General features: G+C 33.8%; 1 protein-coding gene across 3 annotated transcripts in view; it reads left to right on the top strand.

Moving 5' to 3' along the window:
- LOC113494729 (glycerol-3-phosphate acyltransferase 1, mitochondrial-like) overlaps positions 1-15,493 on the top strand; it is a 63,690-nt gene that overhangs the window by 24,789 nt on the left and 23,408 nt on the right. For all 3 annotated transcript variants that reach the window (XM_026873170.1, XM_026873167.1, XM_026873166.1), the window contains 2 exons: positions 1,912-2,053; positions 4,288-4,401. In XM_026873170.1, coding sequence (XP_026728971.1) covers positions 1,925-2,053; positions 4,288-4,401 — 243 coding nt within the window. In that variant the 5' untranslated portion in view covers positions 1,912-1,924. The remainder of the gene's footprint in view (positions 1-1,911; positions 2,054-4,287; positions 4,402-15,493) is intronic.

The following is a 15,493-nucleotide window of genomic DNA, read 5'->3' as shown; positions in this document are numbered from 1 at the left end:
CTGGAGGTAGAGCCTTTTTTTTCGTAAGAGAAATCATCAAATGACTCCTTCCGCTTCAAGTTGAGCGAAAGGGAATGTCAGTCTCTTACTAACTAAAACTAAAACCCACCCACTTTCCTTCCTTTGCCCTTCGTGTCCCGGGGTCATGGTAGCCCTTTCGGACAATCCCGCTGCCCCGGTAGAGCGGGAACTTTACTAAAACGTCAAGATTAAAACTACAGACATGACGGACCAGTACATAAACATTATATTCTAACGATACTAATACGTATTAATCATTCAGAGACTGAACGTATTGTTGATATATGATTAGTCACATATGAGAGAATAACTAATAAAAATTATAAACATGGCTCAGTGCCAATTAAATAATGTTGCCGTTTGAAAGATAAACGAAAATTTTGCAGAACATGGAAGTAAAATATTTGAAATAAATTAGGAAGTCAGCTTTTACCATCTCGCAGTGTAATTGTACAGGCCAACAGGGCTATATTTCTCCTCCAGTTTTGCAAAATGTGACAAGTACTGTAACGTGTGTATTAAAGCATTTAATATTCAGTATTATTTTGGTGGCAGAAAGTAAATAGAACTCATTGATAAGCAATATCTACCTTTCAACTCGCGTTCACTACAGTATAATTACTCACTTTTAACGTTTCAGCCACGGTACAAGAATCACAATTTACTACGGTAAATCAGCAGAGAAATTGTAAATCTAAACAATAGGTGGATTCAATGTTTCGTGATTTGATATTCCGATATTTTTTCTGTAACGGTTGTCAACTTGTAACAAATCATGAATGTATATGATACTGAGATACATCAATGTTATACAAAGGCGCGAAATAAAGAAATTCAATACGATGTTTTATCGAAGTAATTTGAGTGCGTAAAAGAATAGCTTTTAGCTTAGATGACAAGTTGTTCAGTAATAAAGTAAGTAGTGAAATCAGAAATAACCACAAAGAAATAGTTCCATACAATTTCGAATGAGATGCTGTCTTATAAATAAATACGTGTAAATATTTGGAACTATTTTGGGAAATCTTTTAAAACCTACACATACTAACCCAGTTAGGGTTCATAGAATCCTCTAATGGATTTTACAACACGTTTGGCTTATTAACAGCAGAGTTTATTTAGCCTCAATTCTTATCCCAATATAGTATACACGACCTAGAGTGACCTCTCGTGATCTCTCTTCTACACCCGAAATAATATTACGTTCATCCTCCTCTGATTTGATTCATTCACAAGCATTAGTCAGAATTTTCATGAAACCTAGGCCTTTAGTTTCCGAGACTCACTTTTCGTTTGACTGGACCTTTCGCTCCAAAAGTTATTCCTAATTTATATAGACAATAACCGTTATTATCTGTCTTAATAAGAACTAAAACAGTATTTATAGAGCTTTGATAATGTAATCACGAGTACATAAAGTATATGAATTTCAATACGTTCACGTGTTGGTAAGTACTTGTGGTAATTATTGTTTTATCTATATTGATAATATGAAGATAAACAATCAATGGTTAGATCGTAAGTGGTTAGATAGTAATGGTTAGATCATAATCGTACAACGATTATGATCTAAAGTTACGCGGAATTTGTCGGTCTTACATCAGAGTCATATGAGATTGGGGTTGCGAATTCTTGCTCTTTGCTTTTGCACGGACTGATTAACTTAGGCCAGCAATTATGTAGCTAGGCAGCAGAATCTTCTTTGCATAATATGTACAGGGTTAACTGGCAACTGTTTTGTTGCCTATTTCTACTGAATACCCTTGAAATAAGTTCCTGTAGAAACTTATATTCGGTACTGACCTCGATTCCTCAACTATAAATTTTCTTGTTATTTAGTAAGAGTTTTTGTTACTTCTTTTTAAACTAACCATATCCCCTTGTTGACAGCCGTGTGGCAGATATGCTGGAGGTGGTCGGCGAGAGGGTGGGGGGATGGTGCGGCCGCGACACAAGTAGCTCGCTACGGCAAGCTGTGCGGGCGCGCAAACGACAACAAGAACACTATACGAAACTTGACAATGAAACCGCTGTAAGTATATTATAGATACTAACACTTGCCCAGCTGTACACAAAGTAAAGTAAAGTAAATGTATAGTATTTTTATCTATTTTAACCCAAAACATACTACCTTGATGAAATTTATGGAACAAAATGACAGCTAAGTATTTAACGTGTCACGTTAAATGAAGTCCAAAATTCTGAGGACAAACTGACGAATTGAGATCCTCTTCCTTTTTGAGGTCTGATGAAAATGTTTCATTTTACACAACTACAATAGCAGTAAATTTTATTTAGACCTCGTGGAGTTGGCTTTTAGTTACACCGGATATTTTTACGACGTTATTTATTTCGAGCTCTGTATAAGTATCCAACCTCTTGAAACCCAATTGAATAGATATTTCATAGTAGGATATTCTTACTTTCGGATTACCATGAGTCTCTCCTTTATCATCATCGCTACAGAATTGGGCTACAATTGGGACCCTGAGGTCGTTCATGCCCGTTTCATTCATCTGTAATAATTCAGCTACTTCTTTTAAGCTGTGTTTGTCTCTGACTTTTATGTCATTGTATTGTTATTTTTATTTATAATTTCATTGATGTTGTAATAGGTACATTATTGTCTGACGATTGAAAGTAGTTGTCAATACATGTGCATCTCGCTTCCTACCGTTAATATTATGACAATCGTTTATTGTCTTACAAACGCGCGCATCTTCGAATAACAAAGTTTTTATTGTATATGTTTTAATAAATATTTCCGTTGATACAACAATGCTATTTAAATTGATATTCACGTACTTCCTCTTTCCTTTGTAATTAAATACCGAAACTTGTCGCTTATCGACATGTCTTGTGACTCGTCTTACTTTAATGTCAGTTATCTCAATTTTATCTCGTTACAATGAAGGACTTTTTTGTTTATATAGAATTGAAAACAATATAATTCTTTGTTAATTTTGTTTTGTTCATGAACCAAATTTCCTCTACTTGTATCAATGAGTATTCTAAACAATAAATACTCATTCTGTCTCTTTATTTATTTTAATGTAGTATCATCGTACTACATGTACTGAAAGTGTCAACTGCATAAAGATTTCAATAACGATATCACCACAAGAATGTGTCATAAAGATTGCAATTTCCAACGTAATGCTATTTCAAGTATCTCCTCACAACTTATATGTCGATCAACGAAATGGGCCTAATGCCTTTTTTGCATCAATCCGAGACTCGAATCAGCTTGCCAATGTGGCAACAGCAATCACAAAACACTTTGTCATTGAGTGCATATATCTGTTACGTTACAAATGAGGTAACACGTTATTATGATTGTCCGTGACGGCTGACCATACAGTGACGCCCAGTAATTTGGTTACGAGAATATTTGTAATTATGTTCTGTACGGTTCATAGCACGTCAGTTACGAATTTCAACCTTATTCAGTCGAGATAGAAGGTCTTGCAAGATGTATATATATTTGTATTTACTTCTACTCGTTCATGCTTGCATGGGCTTAATAAGATCGTTTAGTTTTGTCATTATTTTGTAATCGTATTCCGGTGAAGATTTTAAAATTTAGACGCTTTTTCTGCAGGACCATTACTTAAGTCTTTTTTGGGGTAATCTGTAAGTCGCTTAGTCACACCGTTTATTTGGTTTTCGCAAGTTTCAGAATAACTATTTTGCCAAGGTTTCTTGTGAAATATATGACCATTTTGACGCTAATCAATTTTGGGTAATTTACTCGACACTTTGTCACGGCCTTTATTTACTATCCACAAGACATGTGTTGTTTGTGGACTTATTCTCTCTGCATATGGAAACGGATATGATTCAGATCCTGACTTAAAGTAATCTACCATCGCGTTTGTTTTTCCACTATTTTTTGGCACTGATGTGTTAGATATATATTAACTGTTTCTCAGGGGCTTCACCCTCGGAAATTCGTATGAGTCATTCTTCGGATTTTCGTCGAATATCTGCCAAATCCGATCAACCTGTCATTGAAAACTTATCTTTCGGAATCTTTTACAAATGTCATCACCAGGCTCTGAGGCGTCATTGCACTGAATGGTCTATTGACGATGAAGCGTCAGAAGATTTTTAATACATAGGTACAAGATAAAATCGAGTTAAAGTAGCATTATCTACTGCAAAACCTTCTCAAAATACAATTTACTAATATTCCCCATAAATAAGAAATAGCCGATAATAAATTAGTAATTACATAGATAGAATAATTTTTGCATTTGTTTTTAGTGTCGGACGTCCTCGCTGTACAGAATAAAGGAAGGGCCGGTGGTGCCCGCCCCCGAGCCGTTGACCAGGCCGCCGGCAGGACTGGCATGCGGCAGGTGTGCCCCTGTCTCCAGGGTAAGTTTATCAACAACTTATATTTCATACATGTGATGTGCAGTAAAATTTTATGGCTGATATTATAGCATCTGTCATCTTTCCACATAGTCTATCCCCACTGGTAAAAAAGTTCTACCGTCCTACCATTCTACCATCACTGATGGTCGCTTGCACAATTATTTATACTGTCTAAGTATTAAAATAGTGGTTGCTGTGGTTCGTCTTGCTTTGATGTTTGATTGAGCAAGACTTCAGAAACTCAAACAGTATTTTTTTCAAACGTTTTTGTTCTGATGATATTGTTTATAGTACGCGTGTTACTGTTTATGATAAAATCAAACTACAACATAGGCAATATTGTATAAAATATATAATTAAATGCTTGTTTATAGTACCTACATTGTGTAAGTAATAATGTATGCAATGAAGGTTGTAAATAATGTTTAACAAGGTAATACTTGATGACCTGGTCCACGATATCATAATAAAGAATATGCCTTTATTACATAATATGTAAATAAGGCTTTAAATACTATGGAAACTTTTTAGTTTAAGCCTCTAATTACAAAGAATTAATGGGCAAAAGTACTTTGATAAATTCCTTTTTTAATTTCCTTATTTTAATTTATTTACCTCAATAATAATAAATTAAACAACATCCTTTCTTTGTTACGAAATGTTAAAGGAACAAAGAGTTTAAATTGTTTATTATTGTGACATATCCTTATTGTTTTTTCAATAAGCTGTAACCGTGTTTCAACATAAAAGCTTTATTACTTCCTTAAAAAGACCTTTGACCATGCGTTAAATTGTTATAAACAAAACGAGGATGATAAAGTAGTATTGAATATTCTGTACTTTAACCCAAAATTCCTTTTAAAAACGTTCAAGTTTTTGTGGTTCATGAGATCCATACAGCCAAGGTAATAGGGATCCATTGATACAGAACCGAAAACGTACTATGAAAGATACTTCATCGTAAAACGAAGGTTTTACTGATTAATTACTTGTACTGCGTAATACATCGTACAATCCACCAAACACATACTGACATTGAAAACGCCTCTATTTAGAACCAATAAGGCTGATTTTCGTTTGTACATGCGTATGTTTTGTAGTTATTTTATAGTTCATAGCTATGATTGCTGTGGTTTACTGTATTCGTGTTATCACTGCCAGTACAAAGAGCAATATCTTCCGCGATCTATTATTAGAAGATTTTTTTGTTCGTTTAAAATCGTGTATTTATAAATACGAATACATTACTCGTTCTACTGACACAGTTTTTTTTTAAAGTGCGTCGTACTTTTAATGTAGAGAATTGATAAGTTAACCTTATAGTTGTTTTTTGAGAATAGTGACACTTACTTTTTTAATTAGTTACCCTTTTCTTTCATATAGCGCGATTAGTTCGGAAAAGTTGTATTTTTGAAACCCAACGTAAAGGAGGGATCATAAGTTCAACCTATCCGTTTGTGACATCGTGGCTCCCGAAAAAATGTGCGAGTGTTTTTACACATGTTTGATTTAAATCGGTCGAGTCATTTAGAAGTCGTGGGGTGAAAGGTTTTACCGTAGAGGGTTTCATATATTTTCTGTTTAATTTTATCTGTCCCCAGTAAGCACAGCATTACAGATAAAAGAAATGTTAGAAGAGTTGTGAATGAGTGGCGACTCTACGTCTTACAACGTTGTCTCGCTTCCGCAAATTCAATAATGTTACTCTAAGTCGCCTTGGTAATTCCCCAGAGCTATGGCATCTTGTGTATGTAAAAATACAGTTGAATTTAAAAATTTATAAACAATTCATCAGTATAAACGTTAACGATACTTTCATGTCATTGTTTGAGCAGTTGTTTGAGAATATGATTCCGAGAAAGTAAAACCACGTTCAGTATTCTAATTACATAACTTTTTTTCAATATCTTAAGGTGGTTGTATATTGTTTGATTTGAATACGTATGTAATAGGTATACAAGGTGCTCAAACAGACTCTAGTTATTTTTAGGTATTGTTTCTATGTGTTAATATGAACGTTTTCAAACAATAACAACTGTTTCCCAAGAAAAACTATCTGCTTTCCTTTTTTCTTAGACTGGTCTTACTATAAATATATTGTATAATATTTTATATGGAGAATCAATTATAGCATTAATTTGTCACCTTGGAATAAGTAGGAGAATCATTCTTACTTATAATCTGCCATTTTCGAATTAATTGTATATTTCCCTGCATAACGCTAAAATGAAACTAAAGCAAGACCTTGGCGGAGCACGTTGTTTGTAGTAAACAGTAACGGATAAATAAAAGTATATTTCATTTATTTTCAACATTATTCTTGAATTAGCTACTGGATATAGGTTCTCCTTTGTGTATGCCATTCTCGTGCCTCTTTCCCCATCGCATCCAATATATTCCTAATTTTAATGAATATTAATCTAATAATTAAGTCGTAAAACAAGCTCCTATGTACAAGAAACGTGCCAGTAAGGCCACTCGTGTATGTAACGAAGGACTTTTCCTTTGACGAGTCATTTCGGACCTTAGTTCCTATATCTATCATTGATCGGGGTTTTCTCAATAACGTACGTGGAAAGGACAGTTGCTTACAATTACAAACAAACAATGATAATAATATATCAATTTCTTTAATCGACCTCTTTAAAACCCCGTCGACACTTTCAAACCTTTTTTCTTTCCGTATCGTTAACTGATTACGTCATGCATGAGGACCTAGTCTTGAATTCACTTTATCTAAGTAGAGTTTTGTGCAAAAAGGGAGAAAAAGACATTATTATTTATTTGAAGCCAGAAAATCCGAATAACCTATTTTTTGCAAACAACACATGCTAATAAAATAGTGATTCCAAGAACAAACCGCAAAAACCTTTTCATTACCCTACATCTATAAATTCTGGTTAATATACAACTATAAACCATCTAAAAAATGATGATGTTTGAGTTAATAAAAATGTATGTTTATACCGTCCCGTAGGGTAATAATTTGCACCTGTAGCCGGAACAAATAGAATGAAATAGAAGTCTGATCTATTTCGGCTAAAGGTTAACAGAATACCTGACCTAGAATGTACGTGACGTAGTAGTCCAGTCAAAATAGACATTTGACTTAGCCAAAATTCGCATAGAGCTGAAAATTGGCGGAGACGTTAAATACATAATTATAAAGAAAATATCAAAAGTCCCCTTCGATTCCACTTCTGCAAAAAAAATTATTCAAGGTCAAACATGCAAAATTAAGGTTTTTTCCATTTTTCTCCAAAACGGTAAGTTTTATCGTAAAATAATACAGACAAAAGTTGTAGATCATACAATTCTCTACAAAAATGGTTCAGTCACTTTTTCTCTTACGACTCACCATTCGTGAGATATTGCGGTTTTAATCATTAATATTTTACATAAATGCATATTTTACGTAATATGCACAAATTTCCGCACCACCTATGGGGTAATGTACTCGGCGCATTTTTTTTAACGTGGTTTCCCCAGTAGGTATAGTCCACGATCTATTTTAATAAAGAAAATTTGATCAGATTGTATCCTATTGATTGAAAAAATGGTAATATTGCAAGTGATCTTCTCAATGTTAAGTATTATATTAGATAATTGTCTAATTCTACGTCGAATATTATTTCTTCGTCTTCATTTTCTTCTTCTTGCAGAATTTCTGTTCGCTGTTCTAAGAAAAGAGATGCATCAATTGTCTCTTCATTAATATCAGAAATATTTTCATCTGACGTGTTTGTTTCAATATTGGAGCAAGTCTGACCTTGACAATTGATGCATACTGGCGAACAAAATAATCCCACTTTTTGACAGCCACAGTTTTTACTACAATCCGTCTTACATTTACAAAAAATAGTATTAAGCAGTTTTTCTGGAGCAGGCGGGAGTAATTATACAGTGGCTGATAGTTGTACATATTAATTTTAGATGATCTAATTTAAATCGTCGATTTTTTAAAATTACCTGCTCCAAAAAATAAGTCAATGACTCTGGAATATCGCTGTCAATATTTTCAAACATTTGACTCGGCGGGGGATAATTATCATTATTAATCACTACAGATTGAATATCCTCTCGAATAATTGCTGCGGCAGCTTTCAGTATTCTTAATCGTTCTTCGTTTATATTTTGTTTTTTATTTTCATACCAAGCTTTATTGAGAATATCGTACTGATTGTCAATAAAACAGATAATTGTTAAACTCCCTTTTTTCTCAGTTATAATAATTTTATCACCATACTTTAACTTTAATCTTCTTTTAATTGTTTTATTATCTATAGTTGGATTTTTGCTTATGTCTTTTAATTCTTGCAATGAAAATTGACAATCATTCTTGACATTGACAATCAATGCGGGCAATAACAGCTTTTGCTACGTCATCAGAACGAGTCCGAGCTACCTTTAAAATGGAATCTTTAAATTCAAGTGTAGATACATTATATATTTTACGACGAACATTTTGCGCTTTCTTCTTTTCAGCTTCTTCATTTGCTTCATCGCCGCAAAATAAACAATATCTTTTAAAGTTGAAATCTGGCTCACTTACTCGTGCTCTAGTATGAGGTGGACTTATCGTGGATGTACTACCTTGTTCTGTCTCGCGCTGTCTTTTAGCTGAAACAATACTACTCTTTCGAGTGTACATTTTACGACACTGCACGTGGACTGTCACAGATTGCTTGTCTTTCAAGTATTCAAAAAACTTATCATTTCTTTCAACACTTGCATCAATCAAAGTCTTCATTCCACGATCCACAACAACAACTTCACTTTCTTCCAAAGGTTTATCACAAATGAAACAAACTTCTGACATTTTGTTAAAATTATTTAACAGCACAAATTAAAATCGAAAATATTACCAAAAAGCAAGTCTGCTCACGTTACCGACGAAGGGAATTAGGGACTGACTGTATAGTCTATTATTTTAAAATATTCATTCAATTTAAACAAGTTTTATATTGTGTATAACACAAACCAATAATTTCTTATTTTCATTTATATTGAACGTCCGATGACGCGTACAGGCTGCATTTTAGTGCATATTATGTAAAATATGAATTTTCTAATGATTAAAACCGCGATATCTCACGAATGGTGAGTCTTAAGAGAAAAAGTGACTGAACCATTTTTGTAGAGAATTGTATGATCTACAACTTTTGTCTGTATTATTTTACGATAAAACTTACCGTTTTGGAGAAAAATGGAAAAAACCTTAATTTTGCATGTTTGACCTTGAATATTTTTTTTTGCAGAAGTGGGATCGATGGGGACTTTTGATATTTTCTTTATAATGATGTATTTAACGTCTCTGCCAATTTTCAGCTCTATGCGAATTTTGGCTAAGTTATGACTTTATTTTGTTTATTTTGACTGGACTATAGGTACTGCATTCAAATGTATTGTGCTCATTATACGAGTGCTGTTTTACCTCAACTGTGTACTGAGGAGATGGAATATTTGGGGAAATGTTTGACTTAAGTATAGGTAACTATGTAGTTGTGTAGATTAAAACTGGTGCGAGACTCAGGGAGACGAACTTGCGCCATTGAGGTTTTCCAACAAATAGACTGAGGAAAACGATGTACGTACGATGCCACGTTGCTTAACCTAGACATATACGTATAATATTAGTTGTCATAGCGGCAAAATAATTCATCATTAAAGAGAACTTCAAATTTTAAGAATTTAATCCATCACGGTTCCTGGTGGCGGACAAATAGTGGTGCCATAGTTCCAGGGTTACTTTTTCGACTTTTGGATATGAATGTATGTTTACGCTAAATTGTTTGATTTTTCATTTATGGTTTTGAAAGGTATGAATGTTTTTGTTACTATTATATTATGAGATAATCTGTAAATCATGTGTTAAGTAGTTACTACAAAATAGTATTAATTATGTCCATTTTACATGAACCCACACACCATCTCTTGCCCGGCAATCATCCAAATTAATATGATGCGTTCCTTTTTCACAAGTCATATTTTGTTTTGAAAACATAAAAACACAGTCTTTGTTAAATACTGATGTGAACGGATGTATTGATTATAAAGTATCGTATCGAACTTTAAAACTGATAGCAATCCTTTGTTTGAGTTCATGACGGTATTTCACGATGCACTTGATGCACCAGCATATATCTTTGAATAAACATGTGGGTTATCAGAACATAAAATGATTTATCTAGATAATACAGAAATTTGTCACGTTTATAAATACGTAAAAAAATGCACTTGTTCCAGTAAACCCCTAGATATCATTTCCCCCAATTCATTCTATACAAGATTAAAGATTTTATTTCAAGAATAAAAAGACCTGGTAATAATGTACATCCTGCCAGTTTAGAGAATTCCTAAAATTATACGAAAACATGTTTTTCCACCTCTGGATATCGAAAATTAAATGTTGGCAATATCCGTCGCGCAGTTTCTTCAAATGCCAACCAGCTATGATTGATCAAATATTTTGCCGCGGAATAGGTCAATGACTCCGCTTTATGGTCACACAGCGCCGTCTAGTTTTTCTCAACATACGTGACTTAATTACGTACTTTTATAATTATGTATTGATCGAATTATTTAGGTTGAATAGAACCATTACGAAATTTAGAAAAAAAACGGAATGTTTTTGTAATTGTATGGTGTTTGGTACAGAAAGTATGTGTTACATTAGTAATTATAGGTTTGAGGTCAACAAACACACACTACATTAAAAAAAAAGAAACGACTCTCGCATTAAGTAGCTTTATCCTTTTTGATGTTATATTGGTAGCTGTCCATACAGTAATATTTAATTTCAACTGGAAATTGCATAACATTCTTCTTTAGATCAAACGTTTATTAATGTAATCGGCAATATAATTAAACCTAACACGCGGAACAACAAATCTTCATACATAATCCTTATAAGAATCGATATGAAAGTAAGTATGCCTATATGTTAAACATACCAAATCGATGCAGAAAATTCTCATGCTTTCGCAGTGGAATTCCATAGTCCACATTCACGTTAATATAAGCAATCTATCATAGGATAGTTAAATAAAAGATAAAAATAAATTCCTCATATCTTACTTAGTTCCTTTTCGTATCAGATTAATTTAATAAAACATTTCTCCTATTGATAACCTCAAGATAATTAAATTAAATTACTAAGTGGCTATATTGTAGGTACATGTTATACATAAATTTCGATGATGACCTGTGAAATTTCGATGGCAACCCAATAGGATCTAAATGTGTTATCTTTCGGATTAAAAGGTTTTTATTTTGATAGATAATAAAACGTGTGATAAGCGTTATCGTATACAGAAATCTATGAACTATGTACTATAAACTTTTTACTTACTTGCCGGATAGTACCCGTCTATAGTCATAATAAAAATAAAATCTCTTCACTCATTGTCTTCTATAGTGTAAAAAAAAATTCTTTTCTATGTGAGAGCGATATGACACACTACATTTGCACCTTCTCGACAGAATAGGCTCCTTAAAGAGTACGTGGTTAAAGGTCTTTTCAGATATAATAAGCAAAAATGTACTAAGTTTATGACATTGCATTATTGCACCGATAAGGGGCCAAAAGAAAGTAACCACTTTTGACGTATTAAGTAGATATGAATATGTGTTTCTGTTCAAGGCTACTTATAACAAATATAAGCATTGATAACACTAATCTGTTACATGCTAGTTACCTACTAATTAATATTTGGATATCAACTTTGCTTTGCGTATCGTATGCTGAAAGAAACAAGGCAAGACTAGCTAAACGATGGAATTATAAACAGCTACGTGCTATAAAGTTCTGAATTTGACGAACTTGCTGATACCTTAATTTGTGAAAGAAAGATTTTCCACCAGATTCCATTAAGAGACCGGAAATCTGAGAAAGAATCTGGTGCTCATAGTCAGTTGAGGTCCACGTTGAGAATGATTAAAATCTTGTTTTCTTTGATATATGTTGATTGTGAGAATGTGTGCGTGCAATTCAATATACAAAGTCTGAAGTTCAATTGTAAACTTGTGCATTTTATTCCTGAAGTCAATTTTATTATTTTAAGGAATGTCATAAGATAAAAACAATGGTTAAAAAATGCGCTTTACGACAGGGCATTGACCTCCTGTCCAAGTCAAGATGTAATTGGCGTAACCAAGTTTACAACGACTAATGTTGATTCTGACTAAGCAATGATTACGAGTTGTAAAATTAATACTGTTACATAGGAAAGGCGGTTCAAGAAAGAGGTTAGTCTACTATTCGTAAAATACAGAAATTCCGTTCCCTATGTCATAATTTTAAGGTTTTTACCTTAAAATTCCTCGTGTACGCTTAATTAAATATTAATATCTTCATAAAAGTATGTCTAAATAAGTTATCACTAATTTATATGCCCACGTTATTATCTATTAGCGCAGCACAAAGGACAATTGTGAGAAGAATATATAATTAATTAATGAAGTGGCGTCGATTAATCGTTAATTTATTTAAGATGCTTGTACTATAGTAGCAAGGCTCGTGTTTGTGGAAGAGAAATGGCACTACAAACTCGAAGTGGCGTCTCTCTTCCACATGAACCAGAGTTCTGACTCTGAAACTTCCAGACCTGTTGGTAGGCCACACCAGTTGTTAGTCGGTCTGAAGGATTGCAGCGCAATGCCATACACCGACACAAAAACGCGGATGACGTAGCACGGCGGTTCAGATTTGGTCAGTAAGAGTCTGACACTACCCATTTCCTCCCCCGAGGGAGTGGAATTCCATGAGATTCCCCCCGCCTTACCAAAAAAAGGCCGCACCTGTTGTGCAAGTGAGACGCCAGTTCCCGCCAGTTGTGCTGTCACTTCTACTGCTGTAGTGGTGGGCCCTTCGCTGTAAGGAAGGTCTGGATTAATTTCATAGAGTTTCGGATGCCAATATGAAAAGCAGGCTCTTCTTTGGATCATATTGATTTACAGTTTCACACATTGCATTTTCGCCCACGTTCATAAACCAATTTGGCCCGAATCATAAAATCCAGTGCTAGAAAAACTTAAAAACGATTTAAATACTGTTTGTCATTCATAGCAAGAATTAAAAGAAGATTACTTATCATTTTGTGACGTATGGAAAACTTTCTTTTATAGGATTATAATTATAGGTAACAACTTAATTTATAATTAAATAATCCTTACGGATCAAGATATAGCTACGGCCTACGTGATGCATCAACTGCAATGTTATTATTTCAAGGTCGCGAAAATACTTAATTGCTACTTATGTTTTAATGATATACAATCTTTCGATTCGCATTTCTAGAGCAAAAGCATCCTTATTACAATCTTAAGCTAACCCTTTTATGTGCCTAGATAGCTATAGGCCTATTCTAGTTTTTACCCCTTTTTTATCATTCTTGGATATACAGTATATATTTTACCTTACCTTGTATGTTCACACGTATAGAAATCTCTTTAAAATGCACGTAAGAATCACCCTAAATTCCTGTAAGCCTGAACTTTTATATCTTGATTTGGGATCTTCATTTTAATAAAAAAGTATATTTTTGATCAGAAACTTTCAAATATTTTTTAAATCTAGGATTGATCCTTCTAAACAAAAGTTCTGTCAGTAATTCATTCGCAAAAAAATTACAGAATTCATCAAAATACTTTCGATTATAATACATCTACAGTCAATTATCCCGTCCTTCTGTTACCGATTTAATAGTGGCGATGTGCTTACAAATGTAATTCCGAATGCCAAGTGTTGTCCTTACGGTACCCCCAGCGGTCGCGCGTGCGCAGAATAATAGACTCGACCCGATTCGTTTTCGCTTTGAGAACTATCAAGGTATTGGATAAAGGAGGTTCGTGTACTTTCTAACTTACAATATAAATATCTTTTTTTATATAGGGTGCTGTTTTTAGGGTATTTTGAAATGGTCAAATTGCCAAATATGCCAAATATACATGAGTCGTCTTGCTTCAAGCCATTCCGAAGATTAATGGTTGTTTAATTATGTAATTTCTTTTGACTAATCAATGTAGCTAGCCTGAGTGCAGGTTTTGACAAGTCCACCAGTGACCAAGCTGTGTTTAAAATTTTATATTAAATGTATTTCATACAAGATTAAAATACTACGCAATCGTATATCAAGATAGTATGAATCACGATTTTCTAGACCTTGCGGTTCATTTGAATATAATATTGAGTTCAAGTGCAGTTTATGAGTAGCGTAACTTAAGTCATTAGTAATCTGTGCTTAAGTTAACTTCTATTAAAATTATAATTTTATTTTATACTGGAGATTTTTATTTATGTTTTCTTTCTTTTGTAGTCGAAATTGACATGATAATAAATTAGAATTCCGTGGTTATATGAAATAGTTAAAGCCCGTAACTGCATAATCTGTAAAACAAGCAAAGCCGACTGTTCTGATAAAAAAACAGCTCTACTCTTGTAAAGCGTACTTTATACCAAGATAAAAAATATGTTATACTTTCCAACTCAACGATTTTCCATAAACGCATACAGCGGGTAATTCTACACATATTTATAAGCAGAATCTATGGAGCATCTATGAATAATTCGAAGACCGTTAGTTTTGCGGAGCCGCCCACCTTGCTGGCGATTTCGTACGTTGACCCCCACTCGCCACATGGCTCATTCAAGGGATATTTGCTCAGCTTATTGTTTGAAGACAATGTCTTTGTATGGCTATCTCAATTACCTTAATTCCTTAGAAGGTGAAATGGAATATCATCCTATATTGAAACTTTTGGCGTGGCCTCTGCAGTTCGCTTGCACGCAGGCTTGACCGCGCCATGAGACTTTTAGTTTTTAATGGAGAAGAGAGATAAGATATGAGATGTCAGTGTTTCTAATTATTTGAAATAATTATTGAACTACGGCATAATCAAATTATATTGCTTTTTTGTATGTGTATATTTTATTTATTTGTACGCCTTTGAACGTTATCAGTAATTACGGTGTTATTCAGTTCAGCGGGGCTAATTAGAGCCAATGCCGGCCAGGCCAGCGAAATAGACCCAAAGGGTTACCGCGACCCCAGTAAAATAAAGGAAAATGAAGGAACATTAAAGTCTGATAGCC

This window comes from Trichoplusia ni, chromosome 6 (genome assembly GCF_003590095.1).
Source record: "Trichoplusia ni isolate ovarian cell line Hi5 chromosome 6, tn1, whole genome shotgun sequence".
Taxonomy (NCBI): domain Eukaryota; kingdom Metazoa; phylum Arthropoda; class Insecta; order Lepidoptera; family Noctuidae; genus Trichoplusia; species Trichoplusia ni.
The sequence above is the reverse complement of the archived record's forward strand: the minus strand, read 5'-3'. Positions and strand labels throughout refer to the sequence as shown.